This window comes from Phlebotomus papatasi, chromosome 1 (genome assembly GCF_024763615.1).
Source record: "Phlebotomus papatasi isolate M1 chromosome 1, Ppap_2.1, whole genome shotgun sequence".
NCBI lineage: Eukaryota > Metazoa > Arthropoda > Insecta > Diptera > Psychodidae > Phlebotomus > Phlebotomus papatasi.
Genome location: NC_077222.1, coordinates 4,682,326 through 4,709,208, shown reverse-complemented (window position 1 = coordinate 4,709,208; position 26,883 = coordinate 4,682,326). Strand labels below are relative to the sequence as shown.

At 34.5% G+C, this 26,883-nt stretch overlaps 1 protein-coding gene across 17 annotated transcripts in view; it reads right to left on the bottom strand.

The window, feature by feature from the left end:
- Nucleotides 1–26,883, bottom strand: part of LOC129798489 (ELKS/Rab6-interacting/CAST family member 1) — a 71,834-nt gene that overhangs the window by 31,725 nt on the left and 13,226 nt on the right. For 7 of the 17 annotated variants that reach the window (XM_055841648.1, XM_055841663.1, XM_055841652.1 and 4 more), the window contains exons 3-9: nt 13,205–13,376; nt 12,598–12,807; nt 5,716–5,886; nt 5,413–5,654; nt 5,182–5,331; nt 4,938–5,034; nt 4,591–4,646 (exon numbers count right to left, since the gene is read on the bottom strand). In XM_055841648.1, coding sequence (XP_055697623.1) covers nt 4,591–4,646; nt 4,938–5,034; nt 5,182–5,331; nt 5,413–5,654; nt 5,716–5,886; nt 12,598–12,807; nt 13,205–13,346 — 1,068 coding nt within the window. In that variant the 5' untranslated portion in view covers nt 13,347–13,376. The remainder of the gene's footprint in view (nt 1–4,590; nt 4,647–4,937; nt 5,035–5,181; nt 5,332–5,412; nt 5,655–5,715; nt 5,887–12,597; nt 12,808–13,204; nt 13,377–26,883) is intronic. The other 10 variants (XM_055841650.1, XM_055841665.1, XM_055841659.1 and 7 more) reach the window with 5 other exon arrangements.

The following is a 26,883-nucleotide window of genomic DNA, read 5'->3' as shown; positions in this document are numbered from 1 at the left end:
CTCAAATTTAACACAAAATTACTTAGATGTATCGGCTTTAGATTGGTGGAAAAATAGTCCTACAATTTAACGCTGGACTACTCAAAAAAAAACTGATTTTTATTAACAATGCAAGAATAATCACTTCGTCGCCACTTTTCACCACTTTTCGCCAGTTTTGTAACCACTTCTCGCCACCCATTTGAGAAGGTCTAAACTCGGTTATATTAGGCAATGTTATAAAAAGAATACATTCAGCATTTCTTTTTCCTCATGATCACCTTATTATGTAGAAGTAAATTCTTTATCAAGATTACAACGGTCGTAATTTGAAAGTCGTGAATCACTTCCCCTCTCTAGGACGGTACCGCAACAGGGTATTCATGGAGAGAGAGAGAAGTCAGTCTTGGAAGAACCATGGAAAGGTGAGCATCGGGCTCCGTATTCTGGGGCTTGGGAAGTCAATAATTAGATTTCCCAGGGCCCAGGACAACAATTACTATTCACTTTATATGATTTTTCTTCTCTTTTATTTGAGAAATCAAATTAGGGTGGAATCTACACTTATGGATGTTATATACACTTATGCCCAGCGCACAATAACTTATGTTTTGTAAACATGTTTTTGACATTTCAACGAGAGTGAGTGAGATCTGGATCTAGTAATCTCGCTCATTCTGATGTTTTCCAAAAGTTATTGTGCGCTGGTCATTATGGACAACTCAAAAATCTTAAGTTATTACATTAAACAAATTTCGAAAAATCAAAAAAAGTTGTTTATTAAGGTAAAGTACCCTGTAGTCGGCCGGTTTCTCAACTCGGCCAGTGCGACTATTTATTCAATTTACTTAGATTTCTTATAATATGGTCTTACCGATTTAACATTATAAGGTGTATTATATTATTTATAACGTAAATCAGTGAAAATTTCATAGAAATTGACTATAAAACGTTAAAAAAATTGGTTAAATAATTCAACTGGCCGAGTTGAGGAACCGGCCGACTAGAGGGTACTTTACCTTATATCGTAAACTAATAATTTTATAATTTTAAAAATCTATTAACCATAAGAACTTAAAATTTTTGCACACTGTCCATAAGTGTATAACATTCATAAGTGTAGACTCCACCCTATAGGTCTATTGAAGAAAGTAAACAATGCAGATTTGACAACTGAGAATCTACGAAGTGAAATTAGCGTTGCCTATTGAAAAGAGATGGCGAAAGGTGGTACAATCAATTCTAGAATATTACCACTTTTCGCCATGCCTCATTTTTACATTAAAATAATATTAAATGAAATATTAATTAACTAAATGCAAATTTTATGTATCCCACAAGTGTAATTAAATATTCAATAGACAAATTATTTATGCAAAAAGGTATATTTTGGTTGATGAAAATTTGATTACACTTAGCATATTTGGTAAGAAATATTGGATTTGATGCACTTGCTTAAAATTGCTCTAAAAAAAATCTCAAAATCGTAAAACCAAAATGAATAATTATTATTTTTCGACTCAATGCGTAGCAGCAGTAAAAATACAAATAATTTTACGGCTCATTTATTTCAGAAATCGCGAAAAATATCGATTTCAATATAAGTGGCGAAAAGTGGGACACTGGCGAGAAGTGGTGATTCCACCCTATATCATTTAGATCAAGAAAATTTCATGAAGTCAAATAATACTAGGCCCACCTATCAATTCTGAGATAAATCTTTAAACTTTCAAAACTCTAAATCGGCGTTAAAAAGTCAAATACTGATCTTTAATTTTAAAATATCTAAATTCTTTCATCAATAAAACTAAACCGCACTAAACTCTATAATAAGCTTAAATATTAATTTAAAATATATATTTAAAAAAATTTATTTTCTAATGTGTTATACATCTGGCATTGAAGGGTTAAATATTAGGTTTTCTAAAGATAAATTTAATTATTCTACTGACAAATAATATCGAAACTTTTGAAAACCTTCAAGTATTCTTGATTTTAATCTTGAATTCAGAATATTCGCTATTAAATCCTTATTTTCCTTTACATTTTACATCGGAGTTGTATTTAAATACCGAAATAGGCGCCGCCAAGATATTTGTCTCATCAGTTATGCTCTCTCCAAATGGTTAAAATCAACTGAAATATATATTTTTCTTATCATAAATAGCCAAGGCCCCCTAAGTGATTTAATTCGCGAGATAAAGGTACATTTGGGGATGTCATTTCTCTGAAAATATCTTGTAATTCAATTATACTGTCCCTCAAGATTGACTGAACTTCTCGGGAAAAAGATATCTTGGTGATAAGATGTGCCCACTCAAAATTCTATTTTTAAGTTCTGTCCCGGTAACATTATCTGAAACTCGGTGGGAAATCTGGCTCATCTAAATATGGAGTTAATAGTTCCGTTCAGTAATACCCTTTCGAAGAAACAAAGCCACTCCAAAGCCAAGCCAAACTTATTCGAAAATCTATCGGAAGCCGCAAGTGCAAGTTCACGTACCTGGCGCTTTAGCGCTAATTGTTCTGCCATTTCGAATTTCAGTATTCTATCGTCAACGTAAACATAAGTGTATAAACGTTTGCTGCAAAAAGTGAATTTTTGTGTAGTTTTGCAGAATTTTACGATGACAGAACATTTCAATTGCAATTTAATTAAAATAAATATCCTTTGGATGAACTCTTTCACGGATTACTATAAAAGAGTAGGGGAAAGTACTGTTCGAACGTTCATGCCTTCGAATAATGTAAATTTTCTTTTATTTTTTTTTAAGACACTTACACATTTCTATTATCTATTAGTTAGCTTGTCATCAATTATTGATAATTATGTGACAATCATGTGAAAATATCTTAGGAAATGTAACTGAAATTCACATAATTTGAGGGCATGAACGTTCGAACAGAGAGTACTTTCCCCTAATGAGCCCAAACAGAAGTAGATTTTGATTCTGTAATAGTGTCTTGGATAAAAGGTAAATGGAACTCTATTTGCACAAAAAATCGTTAATGTTCGAAGAATTCAAATTCAATTTCGAATTTTCATACTAAATTTTCGAACAAAGTGGGGAAAATTTATCAAATATCACAATAAAAAGCTGGCAAAAGAGTTACTCAGTGATTATGGAATGATTAAATACTGGGTAAAGAACAGTAAACGTCGTTGTTCTGTTTTTTTTTATTCACAATAATGTGAAGACTGTCACATTTTGACACTTGAGCACTTCGAAATTCGAACAGGATGTACATCAGTCACCTTGCGTATATTAAGAAGTAAGAAAGTCTCTTTTTTGTATCTTCAAAGAGATTTTCGAATTCTTCAAGATCTACTTCTGTACGGAAAGAATTCGTGACTCTTTCCATCCACAAGTAGATCTTGAAAAATTCGAAAATCTATTTGAAGATCCAAAAAAGATACCTTTTTACTTCTTGATTATTTCGCAAAGTGGCTGAGGTACATCCTGTTCAAATTTCAAAGTGCTCAAGTGTAAATATGTGTTGGTCTTCACTTTGTTGTGAGGAAAAACACAAAGCAACGACGTTTATTGTTTGTGTCCCATTATTTAATCACTCCATAATCACTGAGCAACTCTTGCGAGATTTTTGTGAAATATTACATAAATTTTCCGCACCTTGTTCGAAAATTTAGTACGAAAATTCGAAATTGAATTTGAATTCTTCGAACATCAACGACTTTTTGTGCAAATGGAGTTCTATTTACCTTTTATCCAAGACACTATTGGAGTATCAAAATCTACTTCTGTTTGCACCCACTTGCTTTTTAGGTAAGTTCTCTCTGATATACCTTCGAATCGGTAAAGGAAAAACCTCAACCGCAGAGATTTTTCCAATCGGGAAGGTTATTACTGAACGAATTTATTCGAAATCCGGCAGTCATTACAGCTAGAGATCAAACGGTTAGAGATAGTGACTTGAGGTATTTGTGAACGCCCTTTCTAATTAAATAAAAAATGCGAATTCAAGTTGATTTTCAGAAGGGGAACGGTCAATAGTTTTATCCGAAGAAAGTCTTAAGCCCTAACTACAAAAAATATAATTTCTTTTGGGATTCCATATTAATTATTCCACTACTAAACGCAGGGGCCTCTCGACTTTTCATTTTTCCATACGTTTTTGCATAGAGGCACTGAAGACTATTGGCAAGTTTTTTCCTAAAGAGAATTGACTTATCAGTCTGATAAATTTCGAAATCGTGCATAAAAAGCTATCTAAAAATACATATTTCATAATGCTCGCCAAAATAATACAAGAACTATGAGGAAATTTGTTTAAGTCGCGGTGCAATATCTGCAAAATTTTTACAAGGAAAAGTGAAAAATATCTTCACTATTTATAAGGCTTGATGGGCCCCTGACTAAACGTTAAAAGCAAAATTGATTATCACCGTATTAAATTGGGACAAATTTCTTAGCGGAGCCTACCCAGTAGATTAAATGTTTACCTCCATGTATACAAAGTCAGATAAAATTATGCCCAAACTTCAAAAGCTCTCCATATCAAAATATTAATAATGATATTCATATAATTAACATAAATTTCTCTACTTAAATAATTCACAACTCTCTTATTTGCATCTTTGCTAAATGTTACCTGTTTCTGTGCCAATGCCTGCATTTGCTGGAACATTTGACGCTCCTCCTCTTTCCCTGAATTTTTGTTTTTTTTTATAAAAAGAAATACAATTTTTTAAGTATATGCTACAATTGGCTGTCGTTAGGCTTAAAAGCTTTAATTTTAAAGTGAAATGGGATTTCTATAAATTTTGCAGGGTGATATGGCAGTATAATTTCTCACAAAAAGAAAAGCTCCAGAAAATTGTAAAGTTAAAGTGAAATGATTTCTGGAATTGTCCATATTGACAATGAGAGCTTGGCAAATTGGTGAGACTTTACACATGGCATTTCCAATTGCTTCTCAGAATATTCCGATACACTTACCCATACCCTTGCTTTGAAGCATTTCCAACAATTTCTTGATACTCTCATCACGAGCTTGGAGCGTTTGCTTCTGTGTTTCAATTCTCAGTTCTAACTCCTGTACAGAGAAATGGGTAAATTATAGTTTTTTTTTATTGTTATTGTTCATTTTGCAACACTTCAACAAGGTTTCTCTTAAATGTTTTTCTCAGAATAAGGAAGGAAAAGTTTCACAATACTAAATACGTTTTCGATGCAACCTCACCTTTATGGTGTCACGGAGAATGGCAATTTCTCTCGTGAGGTGCTCATTTTCAGCATAAAGTTGCTCCATTTGATTCTGCATCTCAATACTAGGCTGTCGCATTCGCATACGAAGTTCCTCTTCAAGTTGTCTCACGAGCATTGCTTGTTTCTATTTTGGATATAAAATGGAAAGAGCTTTTCACTACTAGAAAACTGCGAGGGTGAAAAGTTTACCACCCTACAAACTCACCTGATTTTCATTATTCAGCAACTTTAGTTGATCATTTATAAGACTATATTTAGCACTCTCTTCCTTTCGGAGAGCGCGCTCCTTCTTTAATTCTGGCGACCAGAATGTCTTGATGCTGTGCATCGAGCTGCCTAGTTTCTGATTTGTTAGATCTAATTCGCGTTTCAGCTGACCCAATTCTCGCTGCAAATCCGAATTTTGGTGCTGCAGGTCGCCCAGGTAGGAGCGATCAGTTGCCAGATCTGTGTGCCACAAAGAAAATTCAGTTACTACAACTTATCGGGGTGCATGGGGGACAATTACTCAATGTGCTCGGACTTTGTCTTGCTGAACGTCCATAGAGTTCATCCTCGAGGTACAATCCGCGTTCGAGGCTGCGATCTCGCGATCGATCACGTGGCTCGCGGATGGGGATGAATTCGCGATCGTGGGGATCCACAAGGCCTCCCCTATCCAGGGATTGATAGCGTGTGCCTAAAGAGAACGTTAAAATGTTACATTTTGCTGAATTTATGTTGAAAATTACTCTAACTGCACTTTGATCAATTTAGTGGTTCGTTTCTGAAATAAATTTTCTCTACTTTGTGTTATAATCTCCTCAAGTGTGTCTTAGATAGAAAACAAACGAGTGGAAGAGATTCGCTGTTGCCCTCTTCTACACTATATTCAATAAATTAGAAAAAATCATTAAAAAAAATAATGCAAAAATACCAAGATTTACTTAACCCTCTAACGGGTAAGACCGCCTCCAGGCGGTCTTCACAAAAATCACATTTACAGCGAAAATAAAGTTTTTATTTATTTAAAAGTGCTATAGTGTCCTCGGTAATAGTCTTATAAACATCTCTTGAAAGTTTGAACTCATTTTGACTCTTCGTTTTATTGCTATTCCCAGTTTTGTGTGACAGGCCAGAGAAAAAGCAACAAAAAATATTTGTGCAAAAACACTCATTTCCAATTTTCACAAAAATACCGATTTAAAGTTATCTGACTAAAATAAATTTATTTTTTTCTGAAAGATGTGTCATTCTACTTTGTTTATTTAAAAAAAATTTTGAAAAAACTAAAAATGTGAATTTTAGAAGCAAAAAGAGTTTCAAATTTATTGGATCATAATTATCCTAGAAAACATTGTTTTAGAACTTTCTTTCGCATATTAAAGAAAACACTGTTAGAGGGTTAAGGATATTTCCTTTCAAGAATCTTATAATTCACAAGTAGATCTTGAAAAATTCGGAGTTCTATTTAAAAAGAGACATCTTTCTTGATGCTTTCGCAATGTGGCTGAAGTACATCTTGTTCGAATTTCGAAGTTCTCAAGTGTTAAAATGTGTTAGTCTTCACTTTGTTATAAGGAAAAACACAAAGCAACGACGTTTATTGTTTCTGTCCTATTATTTAATCACTGCGTAATCACTGTGTAACTCTTTCCCCACCTTTTTTGAAAATTTAGTATGAAAATTCGAAATTGAATTTAAATTCTTCGAACATTAACAACTTTTTGTGCAAATAGAGTTCCATTTATCTTTTATCCAACACTGAGAGAAATCCAAAAAAATTAAAATAACATTCCGGAAATGTTTATATTACCCTGCAGTATTAATCCGAAATCGGTGTAAATATTATGCTTTTTAGGTGTATTAGGGGTTAAAGTTACCCTTTTTCATGTTAATTTTACCCTTAAAAAGCTGTAAAATTAACAGTAAAAAATGTTGATATAGTTTTTCACCTAAAAAGTGTTAAAATTATGAGGAAAAAAAGTTAATCGCACCCCCCTTTTTTAATCAGTGAAGACACTATTGGAGAATCAAAATCTACTTGTGTTTGCACCTAATAGCGACCTTGCTGGAAGTCTACCAGACCTTCTATTTTATTTCGAAACGTTTTAAAGTTCATTTCCACAGTATTTTACAAATAAAAATTGAATGGTATTCATACTTCTTCGTCTCACAAACCGCATTATAAAAGTAATAATAAAAGTAAAAAAATCGTGTAATTATTTAAATAAATAGTTCACCATGGAACATCTCACTCGATGCGCTCACAGCCAGAGTTTTATTCTTCAAAAGTGTCTTGGCTAAAAGGTAAATATTTCATTGCATTAATTTCATTGATGTTCAAATAATTCAGACAGATTAAGAAGCTATCAAAGGAGTTACTAAGTGATTATGAAGGGATTGAACAATTGGACCAGAATATTATAGGGGGAGGCCGGGCTACTTTGAGTTGTGGGGCTAGATTGTTATACGACTTTTTCGCCTATTTGTAAATGAAGCTGGTCCTTGCAATTATTTTATTTAGATCCACAATTATTTTGTCTGTGCAAATTACATAATGCTAAAACCCAGTTTCCATTAAAAATTTGCGTAAAAATCGTATAACAATGTAGCCCCAATGCTCAAAGTAGCCCAACCTCCCGCTAAGCTTTTTCAATTTGATTTTCTTCACAACAAACTGGAAATTGACGTGTTGACACTCAAGATATATTTTCAAAATTCGAACATGAGGTGCTTCACACACCACGTGGAAGAATGAGAAGTAAAAATGCCTTGTCTTTAGCTTTCGAAACCGATTTTCGAATGTCTCCTTTCTTGGATAAACTCCGACTGTAAAGGCTTTTAAATTATTACTGTTATTATTTAAAAAGGCCCTGCTTCTTGAAAATTAAGCCACGCCTACAATTATTTAATTTTCGGAAGAAAACTACTAGCAGCATTTCAATCGTATTTAACACTAAACGTACCAAAACCGGTCAAATTGACGGGTTTAAAAACTTTTTAAAATTAACACATATTTAAACGGTACAATGTCGCTATCTATCCTTATTAAGTTCTTAAAATATGCATGTAAAGCGTGTGCACGCATTGTAAAAGGGCTCTCAAACATTAATCACAGCATATAAAAACAAAAATATTTTCGGAAAGATAATTTTATTGGAATTTTTCTAAGATTTTGTTTTTTTAGTCCAAAGGCTTCTCGCCGGATTCTCGCAGTTTTTTTTTTAATTTCCTTCATTAAGGAGTTGAGAAACCGATCTCCACGGTATCGGATGGGTTTCCATCACTTCCTGTCGAAATCCGGCAAGTTTTCGGCTGTCTGACCCTTTTTCCTAAGATTTGTCGTCAAAATTCCGCAGTATTTCTCAATCTTCCGGAGTGCAAGACGGGTTAAATATGTTTCCCATAGCCTTGGAATCCTTTGAAAAGATGTGATCGTTCAGTTTCCGCGACCTTGTTTTAACATTTTGACGGTATTTATCGGTCCGATGGGAAGCAGCCTGAGCTTTGTAGGTTATCAAACCATTCCTTTTCTTGATTTTATGGACCAAGCTTCAACGTATTCCCATATTTTTGCCAACATCACGCATTGAAAGATTGAGTTGCTTCTCGAAAACCTCAAGCACTTTTTTTTCCATCCCCTTATCCTGAATCCCAGGCTTTTGGTCTTTTCCTCCCGGCTTCTAAGCAACAGTCTTGAATTCCTTGAACCGAATTACAATCTTTCGGATGGAGGAACGGCATACATCCCGGTCAATTCCGAAATTTTATCATAACTGGCATTTGAATTTTTGAGATTATTGTCAACTTTTAGTCTTTATATGCTCTTCATCTTTTTGTAATTACTCAGACAAAAATCAATATTTTTTAACAAGAATTTCACCAAAAGAAAGCTAGGGGAATGTAGGCATGGTTCACACAGAGTGAACCTTCAAACGACGTTAATTTTCTCTTTGTTAGCAAAGAGCTGACTTACCATTTCTCATCTCGTTTCATGGCCTTAATAATTATCTATCTTATGGCTAAGATATGACGAACTAGCTCTTTGCAAACAAAGAGAAAATTTGCGTTGTTTGAAGGTTCACTCTGTGCGAACCATACCAACATTCCCCTAAATAAATTCTCTTGAAACTACACTGACGAAAAAAACAAAATCCAAAGCCTATTACGACTGACTTCATTTGAAGCATTGGAGAAATTGCTTCATGCACACGCTTTAATATTTTTCAGTCTTTAAATTTTAATTTTTTCCTCTTTTCCAAGAAAAAAATTGTTCAGTATCCTATCTTACTGCGGTCTGTCATTTGATCAAGCGCGCTAGGAAAAACGACCAAAAACGGTCGGTATAGGTTTAGTCCCCCTGGCATGTGACCCAATGTGACCTGTGGAGTTGAAGCCAAAGCTCACTTTTACATACAAGCACGTATGGAAATTTCTCCGTATTTGCGACCGTTGCGCTAAATAACTTAAAAGTGGTCACTGATCCCCTTTTGGAAGTTACTGATCCCTGTGGAGGGATAAATATACTAGATTTCTATCTAAATAACTTTTCCCGATCGGCTCTGTGAGCTGAGTTAAGGAGCTGGCTTTAAATAGATCCATGTAAAAATAAGAACTTGCCACGGAGGTAGGCTTAGTGTTAATAGAAAAAATGCAGTTAGAACAACTTGAATTGTCGTGTAGTTCATGTAGGGAGAAGTAGGGTATCTTTGAAAATGGGGCACCTTTGAATTTGGGATTTTTCACCAATTTTTAAATAAAATTGAGCCTTATCATGATACAATTCAGCTGCACAAACAGATTGAGAAGCTAAATTACATTATGGTATGTCTCAGTTCCACTTAAGGAGGAAAATCCCAATTTCAAAGTTACCCTACTTCCCCCCATGGGCGTACCCAGCTAGGGGCAGGGGGGGGGGCAGCTGCCCCCCCCTAGAAGCGTCAAAAAAATTCAAAAACAAATGAAAAGTAAAAAAAAAATATGTTTTCAGCAAAAAAAAAATTAAATTTGATCAGTAAAAAAATCCAAATCTTTCCAAAAATGGGCCTAATTTTTCAATTCATAGAGATCAAAACTTTCATGAAAATTCTACTGCTTTTAAAGTTATAAATAATTTAGTCATTTCTCAAATTTTATGTTTTACTGCTCATTTGTACAGTGTCAAGTCAATACAAAAATAGAAACTCAAAAACCATTAAAAGCCCAATGAGGGGAGGGCAGGGCAAGGCTGTTGCCCGTTCTGTACTACATACAAAAATTTAAAAAAGTTAAGCGTTTTTTTTAGCACTAACAATTTACCATATATATGTTATTGAGAAGAAAGCAAGTTTCTCAAAATGATTCTACCCATTTTTTTTTAATAATCTTCTTAATAGCCTATACACGTTGGGAAGAGATTTTGTCAAAAATTGCATTTTTAACAGAATTTTAACGTTTCCACATATAGAAGTGCAGAAAATTTCCTTCAAAAAAGCATTTTTTAATGAAAATTGCTTCCACTGTGTAGAGGCCTTAAGAAAACTTGACGCGATTGACCTCATCGGGGGATATGTTTAAAAAAAAAAGCACCGACGACTCCGACAGTTTATTTAAAGCCATCAGATGGAGTAGTCAGAGGTAAAATTGAAGAAAAGCTGAGGTCATACATTGACTTTGAACTTTGATCGGTTGAGAGGTTATGCGGGTCAAAAAGGCTGAAAATAGCATATTTTCTAACTTTTTTCTCAACATAATAAAAAGTCTATTTAATTCAAGCTCCTAGGCATATAAAAGCATAACATTTAAACTATATTTTTTGACATTTTTATTAAAAAAAAATAAAAACGAAACGAATATTGAAAAAACTCACTTTTCTTTAGTAACGATTACTTAGAGTAGATTCATCTGACCCCTTTTACCCGGGTTTAACTCATCTACATTAGTAGATGAGTTAAACCCGTACTTGAACTTGAGGACTTATTGGGTTTTTGGGAAAATTTAATACATAAAATTTAATTTTCTTTTAAAAATTCAGCTGTAGGGATCTGATTTTCGGAATTCGGAGACCTTTTTGAAAAAAAAAACTTTCGATGGACAAGATTTCTTGAAATAAGTTCATCCGACATCCAAAAACCAAATATTTCGTGTTAGCTAATGAGTTAAACCAGTCCTTCATCATCATCATTATTTTCATTTACAACCGCTTAATCCTATTGGAGTCGCATCCTTGAAGGAATAGCATTTTAGAAGTATTTTACACCATGTTTCGGTTCATAGAACAAGTTATGATCAAGTAAACACGAAACCCTTCGTTCAAAGACTAGTTTAATTCATCACCTAACAGGAAATTTAACATTTTTAATATCAGAAAACATAGCTCAATGGCTGAATTTTGAAAATTTTTAAATTAAAATTCAGAAAATATAGTTTAAATCTTGTTCCTTTTATTCTTAAGAAGTTGAATTATATATTTTTTTTATTATACTGGAAAAGAAATTTGGAAAAAAATATTCTGTTTTTTAGTCTTCTTGACAATCGTAACTCTTTAAGTAAATTTTCCTTAAATAAAAATATCAAAGCTGGAAATTCTCAGAAGCATATCATTAATTCTCTAAAGACTGATAGTCCCTTTTTGCATTGAAGGGTATCACGAAATGAAATGTTAAATGTTAAATGCTCACCGTCACCGCCAAAGCCAAACCGTATTTCGTTAATTTACGCATTTTCATTGCAATTCTTACGCAAATTCTCAATTACCGTGTTACCTTATCTCATATTTGGTGACACTAGGTGAAAATAATATGAGAAAACTGAAGAAATACAGCGAAGATACGATAAACGGTGAGCAAAAAACTTTACGAAAAACTATAGCAAGAAATCCTACAGTTTTTTCTACCGTTTGTCGCATTTTCATTTTATTTATTCAATTTTCTTATACTATTTTCACCTAGTGCCACAGAGTATGAGATAAGGTAATACGGTGATTCAAAATTTGCGTAAGAATTGCAGTGTAAATACGTAAATTAACGAAATACGGTGAACATTTTACTGTAAATGTGATTCTGCTCTAAATATGAACTAACGGAATGCATCCTTGCTGTAGTTATTTGGTAAAAAGTATCGAATAATTTCTAAAAATTAATTTTATTTGTGGACAATAATATGGGAGACAATACACTTGTCCGAGGAACACTGATGATCGTTCCTTAAGAATACCTACAATTTTGGCATAGGCTAATCTCTGGTGAAAAATAAGACCATCTTATATTTATAGATACTTTTTATCCCATTTTATATTTTACGTTTTTTTTTTTCAAAATAAAAATTAAGTTACCCCCCCCCCCCCGCCAACAAAATTTGAGACTTAGCCCCCCCCTAACTGAAATCCTGGGTACGCCCTTGCTTCCCCCTAGTCTTATTATGTACTTACGGGTATAATCCATGGCGTGTGAAATAGGTGGCCGGCTGGCGCTCCTGCTGCGATGGTGGCCCCCGCCAGCCGGACTTGTGGGCTCATCCATATCCCGATAGTATGGGCTGCCCATTGCTGCAACGGAATTGTGGTGATAAGTGGAAGATTCAGGACCGTAATTCATTGGGAAGAAGGAATTGCCGGAACGTGAAAAGCGTAAGTTTCGTCCTAAAAGATATAAAATCAAATGTTGGGCACAAAACTAAGCATATAAGAAAAGAAAATGTTAACCAATTTTTTTATTGTGGGGTCTTCAACCAAAAGGAAAATTCATGTTTCTTGCATCGGTTTTCTTTTCGCTTCAGAGTAGGTTGGCATTTTTGTGTTCTTCAAAACGGAAAATTTTTGAGAAGAAATAGAAATAAGCTCATGTTAGAAAAATATGTTTTAGATAGAAGAAATTATTGAATATTCTGAGAAAGATAGAAAAAAATTTTTGAGAACATGTTATGAAGAGAAAACTGAATATGCATGATGGCATGAAATGCGGTGTAGGAGGTTTTTGGAATTAGGGGTGGTTTGAGGTTTTTTTTGGGGTGGTGGTGATGGGGGTTATTTTCCTTACCTATAGGACTTCCTCTCGTACCGTATTCTCGTGACGGTGAACGATCAACTGTCGGGAGTTCTGTGATGCGGCGTGTTGAACGGCCAGGACTTCGTGCGCCAGAACTGATGGCCGGTGCTGAAGTGTAGGCTTCTCGAGACATAATACACCGCGGAAAATCCGCGGTTTATTTCTGCAATGTCGAAAGGGAGGCAAAAAAAATTATTTTTGGCTTGTAGAAACCTCTGCAATCATAAATGAATTTCCACAGCAATTTTCCAACCCTTCCTTAATTGAAATCGGAAATATATGACAAATCTCCACAATGTTTCTGCCCCCAAGGGCAATATGTCAGTGATGTGAATTTCTTGTTCTTTTTCTCCCCCCAAACACGAAGTTCCAGTGAATTTTAGCAACACTTTTGGCAATGTTTCAGGATGTTGTTGGAGGGATTTTCATTGAAAGAGACCTCCTGAGAGTGAAAAACTTCATCAAACTTTTTTACTTCCATTTGAGTTTCTTGGCTTCAAACCTTCATTTAAATTTAATATAAATTGTGAATGATTTTCTTTCCTACAATCTGTGGCACAAATCGTCATTTTTAGCGATAAATCAAACCCCTAAAATATTAGCTATATAGGGGGAGGGAGATTTTTTTTCTCATAAGACGAAATTTTACTGCTTTCGGATTACTGTTGAGTGGAAAGTTGCATGTGTTCTCCACTGTCTTACATAATACCCCTCGATAAATATATAAATAGTTTGGTGGATGAGGCGAAAAAAGTTCTCCAGAGTGATTTTCTTCTGGACTGGGATATTTGTCGAAAGCTAAAGTCATGCCTCGAGGGGGATGACACAAATTGTGGTGGCGGGAAATGATGTCATGTGAGCATGTGTGGAAGAAAAGCTGTAAGCTCACGAAAGAATGAAGCTGCCAGTCTTTTCTTATACCCAACAGAAAAGAACCTCACACAAGAAAAGCTAGAGAATAAGGTACAGAGGGGAATCGATAAGCGAATGATTGTGACTTTTTTTCCCAAGCATTTGGTACCGTAGTTCTTTTGGTTAAAAGCTCCAAGGAGGAAATTTTTATTGGACCATCTTTCACGCGTGAAAGTTTCTGAGATACAATGGAAATTGCGTATGAATGGGATCGATTTTAAAAAAGCGGACATTTAAGAAACAGCTCAAAAGTAAAGAGTAAAAAGGGAATGTATCCTAACCAGGACCGACCGATTTATGTACTGAAGCCGGATCCCGGTCAAAATTCCGAAAGCCAAAATCCCGAAAGCCAAAATCCCGAACGCCAAAATCCGGAATTGACCAAAATCCCGAATTGACCAAAATCCCGAATTCTTAACTCTTTCGTCTCCTTTGGGACACTGGGTACCCATGGAAACAACAATTTTTTAGACTATCTAGAATCGATAAGAATCCGATTCTTCTAGATAAGTACAAACTATAAGGATGTCCAAATCTAGGATATTTTTTGCAGGATCCTAATTAACTCCTGAGCTTAGATATTTTTGGTCAAAAATCGTGAATTTTCGATTTTCTGCTTCCTTGGAGATATTGTGACTTTTTTGATATTTCTAGACCAGAATAAGGAAAAACCTCTCGGGCCAATAAGTATGATAACTAACAATTACAGATTGCATAAATTCGAAAAAAAAAAATTTTCTTAAATTTTCAAAAAACTTGTTCAAGCTTTATGGGTACTCTCGTCCCCAAAAAACCGTCTAGAGGTCAAATGTACACACAGAAAAATTTTGACTCTATATTTAAGAATATATAAGATCCTGGGAACTTAAATTGGACGTGAATCACCGAAACGTTTAAGTTTAGAAGCTCTGAGCGAAAGAAATGGGCTAGAATCCCTAACTCTTTCAAGTTAAGAGATCGGGAACTTAAGTTCTGCATTAGCTGGAAAATGGAAAATGTCTACAAATTTGCAAATTGCAACTAAAACTAAATGATCAAGGATTTAGAATTAGGGCATTGGCATTCATTGGATGGGATTTGAAATTAAATTCCTGGGTGTTTCTGTTTAAGAATTTTCCATTTTTCTGTGTGTAAGGTTATCCCGCCAATGCCCGCCAATTGCTTTTTGACACCAACCTGTAAGAAAATTCCAAGCGGCAGCGACATTTTTGCCAATATGGCCTATAATTTTGACATTTCGTCGGTTGCGTCTACCTCTGTCGTATCTGCATTTCTTTTGTGTCAGCATTTCACGCAAGAGGGGACGTCTGTATTATAGCTTGCACCAAATGCAGATACAAAACAAATGCAGATACGACAGAGGTAGACGCAACCGACGATTTGTCAGCGAGGGAGATTGCTTTCAAGGAAGTTTTTCCTATTCTTCCTGATTTTGATGAATTCTGATTGTCCAGAAAATGTCTTTTATGCTTTTGAGAAAGCTTAATGTGTCTACAATAACATCGTGTTGAAAGAAATGTGTTTTAAAGTGTTATGTGTTAAATATTATGAGGAATCTGTTTACAAGCAGGAGCTGGTTGTCTTTTTTAGCACTTCCTGGACATCTCACAAGATACTGGTCAATAATTCACCTTGTTTTAGTTATCAACATCGTACAGAAGTCCTTTGATACGCACAAATAGTTTACAAAATTACAAATTGAAGTTTGTATCCTTTGCGTTCTTTTGGGGACGAGAGTACCCTTGAATTTTCCAATTTCCCAGAGGCGGAAAAAGTTCTTTCTCTGTAAAAGTATCATATTTGAGTTACAATAAAGTGAATTTTACTGAAGTTCGTTTGCTGGATATGTTGTGGTCCGGAAAGAGTTAAAAGTGTCATAGCTACTCCCACGATTGTACCTGCGCTTGCTGGAGGCTAAGGGAAATTTTCTGTATCTTGGGAAATTACCCTAAACATTTTTCTCCATATAATTTCATCCCTTTCAGGATATTGAACATTCGGGACTTTGGCGTTCGGGATTTTGGCTGTCTCCGACTGAAGCCATCTTCCACTGTCCGACTTTCACTACTGTCCGACTTTAAGCAAATTACCCTAATTGAAAATTTATGCAGATGAAATATTTAATAAGAAACCTTATATTTCCCAAGAGAAATCATCATTGGTGTTTTCACAAACAGACCAACTAATCTCTCAAGGGTTTATTGTGCTAAATGAGCTGTTAGGGGTGGAGAAAGTGAAAAATGAGGAAGTCCTCAACGTACATTCACGGTAGCAACGTGACTTGAAGATTATTTCTTGTTTGCCGTTTGATATGACAAAAGAAGCGTTGGGACAGGAGAATGCAAAAAGAGATGTGTGCAGCATGACGTTGTGAAAGGTATGAGATGTTTTCACCTCCTTGTTAGATGACCCGCTTTGCTATAAACCTTGCCACCCCATATGAATGATATAGAGGAAAATGGAGATATTTATTACACTAATCTTTTACATATCCCTTTTCCCTATCATAACATGAACCATTGAAAAATTTTAAGGTATATTGGGTATCAAAAATTTTCTCTGAGAATTGCAATATTCCGACATCGTAATCATATCCAGAAGGTCCCCGACCTCCCCTATGTGTGAAGCTCTTTTCACAAAGCACAAGTGCATCTTCTGCACAATTCATGTGGCACTTTTCCATCGTCTCGGATACACATGGACCCTTCTGGGGTGACTTGAGGGTGCAGGAATGGGAAGCGTTGGAAATGATCCGAGAATGACTTTCTTATTATCTCCTACTATGTCATGCCACTTGTGTTGACATTCTACGTTATCACACGAGAGATCATCTATCTATTCCCTTGGAATTTTCACAGTACTTTATTGGAATATTAGAGGCATTAATAGACTTAACAAAATGTATTCAACCCTTCAAGTGAACTTTGTGGCTTCTTATTGTGATACTAAACTGGTTGTTCCTACTTGAAATGATTTAGATAAAAATAAATATATACATTCATTAATTCATTTTATTTACAAAATGCTTGGATTATCAATGAATATGAGGAAGTGTAATTTGATAAAATATAGCAGAGGTAAGTAAGAACCATTTGAAACCGAACAAACGTCAAATGAAAATTGTACGTCAATGGTCAAAACGCTACATGGACAAACTTATTTTGATGTTTATTCGGTTTAAAACGGTTTCTGCTCATCCCTGAAATATGGCCTGCTCAATAATATCTTTTACACTGAGAAAACTCCGAAAAAGTTAAAATAACGTTCCGGAAATGTTAATTTTACCCTGCAGTATTGATCCGAAATCGGTGTAAATATTACCCTTTTTAGGTGTATTGGGGGTTAAAGTTACCCTTTTTATGTTAATTTTACCCTTAAAAAGGTGTAAAATTAACATTAAAAAATGTTGTTAATATATTTTTACACCTAAAAAGTGTTAAAGTTATGAGGAAAAAAATTGATCGCACCCTCTTTTTTTCTCAGTGTATAAATCAAACTACAACGTCAAAAATTGGATATAATCGGTGTAATAATTCAGAAAACACTCAATCCCGGGATTATGCACATTTTTGGGACCGACAAAAACGCGCAAAATTGCATTATGTATCGAGAATTTGAATACCCGCAGGTGATTTCTTTTGAATAAATAGGCCGTAGGACGATTTTCGCTCGGAGTAAAATAATAATAATAAATAATAATAATAATAATAATGCTGGCACAACATTCCATGAAGGAACAAGGCCTTCTCGCAAGGGGATTTCTAGACATGCATTATTAATTTTTCTTGTACGGGATGAGGTCAAGGATGAAGTTGTCAATCCCATGCTCATGGAATCAAGTGCAATGAAGCTCACTGGGTGCAATACGAACGCCTTTAACGCCAGAAAAATTTCTGGTGACCTAAAGAGGATTCGAACCCGAGACACTTGCATCATAAACCGAGTGCTCTACCACTTGACCAATTGAGTACCCTCGGAGTAAAATAAATTAGAACAGAAAGACTCAACTGTTTAAGAGAAGTGTATTAACAATCAGCACTTTTTGGTCAGAGTTCTTCAATAAATTGATAGAATATTCGAAAATTTTATCTTTATAAAAGAAATTAAAGTTTTATTATGAAAAATAAGAATAATTGATTTCATAAATTGACTTCAAATGGTAGGCAAACATGCATAATGTATGTGCGTAGTTCCGTCAGGTGCATAATCCCGAAATGCACAATCCCGGGACTGAGTGTATTAGTGCTATGTCAATTAAAAACGAAAAGGATAAACCATTCTTCTGATCACTTTTTTTTTGTATAGGGTAAGTGTGCCAAATTCCGGCCAGCTTGCAATTCCGGCCACCTTTTTTGTTCCTCGATTTTCCATGAATTTTTAGTTTTTACATACTCTAGAGATTATACAATGCAAAAGAATGACAAAAAATGTAGCTTCGACAAACGAGATGACGTGAAAAAGACATTGAAAAATTCCCTAAAGGCAAAGAACTATGAGAATACAGGTGGCCGAAATAGGGCACCAAAGCTATGTTTACATTTTTGTTCATTTTAAAATGTATTTAGAATGATTTTAGAGTAAATAAAGCGATAAACTGTCTACAAGGTTCTAAGCAACACTTCTGAAGTAGATGGAATAAAAAAATCAATTTCTATTAAAGATATTACATTTCAAACTTGAGACTTTGGCGCTTGCATGCTACTATGCCGAAATTTGGCACACTTACCCTATGGCTGTTCTAATTTGCTTCTGCACCTTCTGCGTAATCGATTTAAATGTTAGTGTCTGTCACGACTTTTTAGTTTTTTTGAAACACAACGAAGACTGGGATGATAGGAAGTAATGATAGTATGTACGAAGTAATAATAGGAACAAACACAAAGAAATGGCGATCCGGCAGAAGCATATTTAGAACAGACATGTACTAAAAAAAATGTTGAGGAGAAAGATGTCGACTTTACATTTTTTACTGGAATAGCACCATAAAGAATAATGAATAGGATAGTTTGACCGTAACAGTGATCCAAGACACATAACAATCTTCAAAAAGCGGAAACTGCGGAAACCCCAATCGACACTGCAAATTTTTATTCTTCGATTAAAATCTTGTTGTCAAGTGATAGCAATATAGACAATTATGGTGTGCGCCTTAGGTCACAATTTTATCTTATGATATAATTTTCTTTTCGAAGTAACTTTTTCAGCAGTGCCTTGCCCAATTTAAACACTAAAGAAAATTATTCCATAAATAATAACTTGGAACTACTCACAGTGTGAAAACTGTGAAATCAGCATTAAAGTTTTATTTAAATTTACGTGTGTTTCGCAATACCATCTACAAAAATTGCGCGAAAAACCTATTTTTCGCCCAATTTTATGCATCTAGGCTAGAAGGGGTAGAATCACATTTTCTGTGAAATTCTTTCTGTCACAATTCTTTCTGTAAGAGTGCCAAATTTCGGCATAGTTGCGAATAAGCACCAAAGTCCTACGTTTGAAATGTAATATTTTTAATACAAATTGAAATTTGTTTTTACTTCTTGTTTAGGATAGGGTTGTTTGCAACCTTGAAAAGTAGTTTATCATATTGTTTTCTTTAAATCAGTTCCCAAAATATTAAAAAAAAATAATAAAAATATAGGGGAAAGTACTCTACCTTCGAACCTTCATGCCTTTGAATAATCTGATTTTTTTTTTATTTTTTCTAAGAAACTTATGGCATCTACACACTAGAGAAAATTATGTCCATATTGAAGAGTTTTTCCTACACAAGCGTAGGGAATTTGCTTCAATATGGACATAAATTCCTCTAGTGTGTAGAGGCCATTACACATAATTATCACGTAACTATCAATAATTGATGATAAACTAACTAATTTTTAATAGAAGTGTGTAAGTCTCTTATGAACTATGAAAGAAAATTCACATTATTCGAAGGCATGAACGTTCGAAGGGAGAGTACTTATCCTTACATTCTAAAACGAATAAATATTTAAATTGACTATTTGAAGTGCAAAATCGATAATTTTATTTAATTTAGATGCTAGGCCGAAATTACACTCAAATTGGCCGAAATTTGACACATTTACCCTGTATAAGCTTTTCTATGCGTTCTTTATAGATTCATCTTATCCTTTTTTCTATTTTCTTTTATTATTTTGTATCTAATATCTTAGAATAAGTGAATAAAAAGTATAGGGTAAGTGTGCCAAATTTCGGCATAGTTGCATGCAAGCGCCAAGGTCTCAAGTTTTAAATGCTATATTATTAATACAAATTGAATATTTTTATTACTTCTTCTTAAGGAGTGTTGCTTGGAACCTTGTAGACAGTTAATCGTCTTTATTTACTCTAAAATCATTCTTAATACATTTTAAAATAAATAAATGACATAGCTTTGGTGCCTTATTTCGGCCACCTTCATTCTCATAGTTCTTTGCCCTTCGGGAATTCTTCAAATATATTTTTCACGTCATGTTTTTTATCGAAGCTACATTTTTTGTTATTCTTTTTCATTGTATAATCTCTAGAGTATGTAAAAACTAAAAATTCATGGAAATTCGAGGAACAAAAAAGATGGCCGGAATTGCAAGCTGACCGGAATTTGGCACACTTACCCTAATAATTGCAAATTTATCTTAGAATTTAGAGAAAAAAGTACAAGTAGTACAGTTTAGCTAAGCTTAATTACCCTCTCCTTCAAGTTCAAATAATGAAATTAAAAGGATGATATAATAAATTTCGAAAATTTGACTAATCTCTTGTGCTATTAAGGAAAAGTTTTTGAATAAACCATATTTTCTCAGGCTGAAAAGTTTTTCCTATTATTGGGCGCTTGAAACTTTGTGCCTTCCAACTGTTGGCATATCTAGAGAGAGATTTAATGGTCGAAACTCGTCTGCTGATGAAATCAATTGATATATTAGATTGAATAATATCGATTAGGAGCCAATTACACGATACTTTGGGAGTAGAATGGAACTATTGATTGCTTCTTCTTTCGTGTTCAAACATCCATGATTTTATGAATCACTATATAAAATTAATCACTTTGTCTTTGTCATAATTGTATCTACTTATGATTTTTTTTGTTGTCTTTTCTAATATTAGATTTCTCATGTTCTCAGTTTCTCTTTGAATCTCAAATGTTTGTACAATTGGCACAAGTGATCTATTTTCCTCCAAATGTTTTGAAATCCAATTTTGGGTAATTTTAAATATTTAATTTGAATTTTAACTTGATTTTTTGTCTATTTTTCAGTGAATAATGTTCTAACATCTGGGATTTTGCTGGATAATTCATGTGGAAAATTCATCGGTTTGGAAAAAAACAAGTTTTGCGTGTTAAATTCATTGGTGATTAAAAGTCACATATCGCTTCAGTTTATTGTAAGTATACAACTTAATTTTATTTTACTGGGAAAAAAGCATTAATAATAGGCACTAGAAATATATGAGAGGGTTGTGTTTATTTTCATATATGGCACATTGAGATTGAAGCTAAATGAGTGGGTGAATAAACCTCCGCGTCATGTTTGAATTTTCTAAATGATGACGAATATAATTAGTTTAAGGGTGACCCCAATAATGTCTAATGTTCATTGGCTCTTCTTTTCAACCCTCCGTACTCTCTCCTAAATTGCGATAAATGGGAAATTCTTGAAGGCCTTGTGGAGGCGCCTCGTGAATATGTCAAACGCAGCTTGAAATTTTCCGCTTTTCCTATGAATCTTTTTTTTTTTTGGTCTCCCTCCCAGCTTTTTCAATTAAATATATCCCTTGTCATCTCCCGAGATAATCATAATGGGATTTTTTGAGGGATTAAAAGTATTTCACCTCGTCCGGAGATTGTATTTCGCTTTTTAAAATCATTAGAAAATATCTCCTTCCTCAAAAAAAATTCAAAGAAGGAAGGACATGCTTCTAAACATCATAAATTTTCAAGCTATATTAGTTTCTAGTCAAAATAAAATAGTGAGTTTTACGCATTCAACGATATTCGAAAAGAATCACAAGAAATGTGAACATGACCAAGTCCAATGGAAGAGTTTTGTGATTTGTGGTAAAAGTTATCCTGCCGGCAAGTGGTTGCAAAATGTTTCATTGACCCCCACAAGCATGGTAAATGACCCACTTTCGAGGCCTTTTGTCTCCCCATTTTATCTCCTTCCTCTCTATTTGTCATTTTATTGCTCGAACTCTACAGAGAAAGCAATTTCTATAATCCCTCTATTTATTTCGCTGTTCTACAATCAAATATATCTTGATTTAAAAAAAAATTAAGGGCTGCCTAGACGATATTTCATCTACTTTGAAGAAAAAAAAATTGTCAACTTAACAAGAAAAGTTTGTTAAAATTATGTTCTTCCATACAGAATATGGAAGAGGGTCGTTGAATTATTAGCGGCCTTCTGGATCTTGTTAAAAGTTTGTCAAAAATATGCTTTTTCATACAGAATTTGAATAAAAGTTTTGTCAAATTCATAAACAACATCTTTTTAACAAAATTTTAACAAGGTCATATTTGTCCAATTAACAAAACTTTTTTTGTTTTTCAAAGTGTAAAGCTTAACCTTGAACCACTCCTGATTTTTTCAAGGTCAAGTCAAAAGCTCTAGAAGGCTCTAGATAGCGTATTTCTCAACATGTTTGGACTCGTTGAGGTTCCACTACAAACTGTTAATTTCCTAAAAAAATCCATCTGACAGAGTGTAAGGAGGCCCAGCGCTAAGACTTTATTTAAGACCCAGAGATAAGACAAGATAAGATTTTGCCAGTGGTCAGTTCTCCATTTCGGATTACCGTTACACCCAGGCCACCATAATTGGGCCCCTTATGCTTCCCCACTCCTATTTTATCTTATCCCCCGATACAGGTAGCCGCTCTATATCACAGCTCTGTGGGCAATCAGTGCCGTCACTATATTACAGCATCCCTTCTCGGTGTGTGTTTGGGATCAGTGACAGCGAATATTTGTATCGACTGAACTACCACTTTCATGTCGAAACTCTTTCTCGTACCAGCCTTTATTGTTTAGGCGGTTCACTTTTTTGCCAATATGCACCATTGGCATTACTACTTACTAGGGTAAGTGTGCCAAATTCCAGCCAGCTTGCAATTTCGGCCACCTTTTTTGTTCCTCGAATTTCCATGAACGTTTAGATTTTACGTACTCTAGAGATTATACAATGCAAAAGAATAACAAAAAATGTAGCTTCGACAAACAAGATGACGTGAAAAAGATATTGGAAGAATTCCCGAAGGGCAAGGAACTATGAGAATGAAGGTGGCCGAAATAGGACACCAAAGCGATGTCTATATTTTTATTCATTTTAAAATGTATTAGGAATGATTTTAGAGTAAATAAAGACTGTAAACTCTTTACAAGGTTCCAAGCTCCAACTCTTTCAGAAGAAAGAATAAAAAAAAATCAATTTGTATTTTAAATATTACATTTCAAACTTGAGACTTTGACGCTTGAATGCAACTATGCCGAAATTTAGCACACTTACCCTACTCATTTATTTACTGGATGAATTCAAAGCCGATATGGCATGAGAAATCTTTTTCTGCTGCTGCTCAGCTTTGAACCCAAGGCTTCATAGTTATAGAGCCGCTGCTCTATCCACTGACCCCCTTGAGGCTCTATTTAAGACCCAACTTTGGGTACTAATTTTGGCTTTAACGCTAAGATTTGAATGGTAGGTCTTAATTAAGGACTGAGTTTTTCCACGGACATTAATGGCGGACGAATGAAATTGTCTCTGACACATCCGGTTTTTAATTCGAAACATTGTACAAACGGAAGAAGCAACAAGCACAATAATATATTTCTTTTAATCAGTAATTACGATTGTACACTATACAGTGACAAAAAATATCGCGAAAGAAAATACCTCCTAAAAATATCCACGAAAAATAAATAAAAACGAGTACTTTAGATTTGCAACTTGTTTTTATGTAAGCACTGTACAATTCTCTACACACAACACATCGTCGCATAATTCATAGTATTAATAAAATCACGGAAAATCTACTAAAATTACTATGATAACCTTTGAATAATTTTAAAACAATAAATTCTCTTGGAAAAACAATCTATTTTGTCAGTGACAGCTAAGCAACACGGCCGAAAACATATTATATTAGTTCCGATGCTCATCACTACAACAGTAAAACAATGTCCTTCACATTTGGTAAGGGGTATTTTCTATGAGAAGTTATTAAAAGTAAAGTATGAAAGGTAGGGTTAATTCAGGCTTTAATTTACGCTTATCTGGTTAGACGGGAATCCTAAACCGATTTCGAATTCGAGTTCAAAACGGTTATGAACCGATATTGGACTAACATTGACCCAAGACCCTATTCCAGAAATGCGAGTTACAGAACTTAGTCAGTTTATGTGATAGACACACCTACGACTTAAACCGAGAGACGGCTTAACGTAATTATAATCAAAATAATAATTAGATTACATTTCCATCAGTTTCTGAGTAATCCATCTCTCGGTTTAAGCCGAGAAGCGGCTTAATAAGTTAAATGGCTTAAGTTGCCCGGAGCTTTCGGTCCTAGATATTGGACTGGATGTTGACCACTGAAGGAGATCCATATCCAGAACCGAAAGCTCTGGGCAAGATTGAAAAAGTGTCTTTCAGTCTTCATCGTATTCCGAAACCAATATTGAACATTAAACCGATACTGAACCGATAGATCCCCTGTAAACAACTTTGAAAAAACTGGAAGAGAAATCCATTCTAGAGTATAGCAAATGGATTTCAGGAATTCCACAAAGTTTATCGCACTTGTATTTCTCTATTTTGGGGACAATGCGAACTAGGGACATGTGGTTTATTTTGTGAGTATGGTTCAAAATAAAAATTTCTCATATAGCATCAAGATGCTATAAAAGTCATCCATGCATCCGAGGGACTCTATAGAGGGGATATGACAAAGTCTCGATATGGGGGGTACTTTAGTATTATTTTTCCCATCAACCAAATGGATAACAGAGTTGAGGATAAATATGGTATATGGGGTTTCCAAGAGTATTTGGGGCACAGTTGTGCAGCAATTTAATAAATTTCATATATCACCCACTCACTGGGCGGGAATTTGAGGTCATATGAGGGGGTTGTTAGCTTCTGGGTTTAAAGGTTTGGGGTAAGGTGGAAAATATTGTGTGTGCATTGTGTAATAATTTAGTGTGAAAATTGTTGGAATGCCTCTTTACAATTTTTTTTGTCAACTGGGACATTCATTCATAAAAATATTTCTTGGCTGTTCACGCTTGGAAAAAGGGGGCCAAAAGGCCACGACAAAAAGAATATCAATAAATATACACAAGAAGAACTCAATTATGCTCTGGAAATACTTTAGATTTTTTTGTGTATCTTCAGCACTTGTCTTCTTGCACTATTTTAATGAAATTTCCAGCTGAAGCTGAGAAAAATATAACCAAGCAAATTGTTTTAGGTCATTATGGTTTTATATAAATTTACAAAACTCTGTTTGACCGATCCTAATGTGAAAAATAGTCAATATTGCTTTTATCTATTAAATTTTTAATTAAATAATTTTATGAATTTTCTAATTTAGCTCATTCAATCACGACATAAAAAATATCGTTGGAAAAGTCTTGAAATTCACTACGATCTTAGCCATCTAAGGGCCTTGACAGACCTAAAACCTCAAATAAACTCAGGCTGATCCTCGAGAATATTCAGCCTGTAAATTTTGGCAACAAAGATTTGTCCCAAACTGTCGTACATTGAGGCCTTAGAATCAGTGATTAAAGGTCTTTTGCATAAATTTCCTTTACCCAATCCTTTACTGTCAAATTTTACACGCTAAATATTCTAGTCTAGAGGATCAGCCTGAGTTCATTCGGGCCCCAAGGATTAGTCGAGAGACGGCTTAGCGTAATTATATTCAAAATAATGTTTTAACTACATTTCCATCATTTTCCACTAAGCCGTCTCTCGGCTTAAGGGCATAACCTGCTGAACTTTGATTTCAGCATGATTAGTAAGAGATAATCTGAATATCAGTTTTTATAGACCTCTAACTCATGGCTTACACCTCAATACTAATTCTAGACCTATAAAATACTTATGACTAAGGGCAGAATCACATTGACAGTAAAATGCTCACCGTCACCGTCAAAGCCCTCACCGTATTTCGTTGATTTACGCATTTTCATTGTAATTCTTGGGCAAATTCTCAATTACCGTGTTACATTATCTCATACTCGGTGGCATTAGGTGAAAATAATATAAGAAAATTGAAGAAATAAAACGAAAATGCGATAAACGGTGAGCAAAAAAACTGTACGAAAAACTGTAGTAAAAAATCCCACAGTTTTTATTTTGCTTACCGTTTATCGCATTTTCGCTTTATTTATTCAATTTTCTTATACTATTTTCACCTAGTGCCACCGAGTATGAGACAAGGTAATATCGTAATGGAAAATTTGCGTAAGAATTGCAATGAAAATGCGTAAATCAACGAAATACGGCGAGGGCTTTGACGGTGACGGTGAGCATTTTACTGTCAATGTGATTCTGCCCTAAAACTTAATTCTTCTTCGTGCCTGTAGCTATTTCCAAACAAACTGAAGCCGGCTCTAAAACCTATTAGGTGTGATCGGAGTAGAATTGCCCAGCAAATGAAATTTTTCTTTACCTATAGGGGAAGAATTCATAATTTTGGGCAGTTTCTAAATTTGGACACTTTGAGAGTAAAATTGGACAGTAAAAATA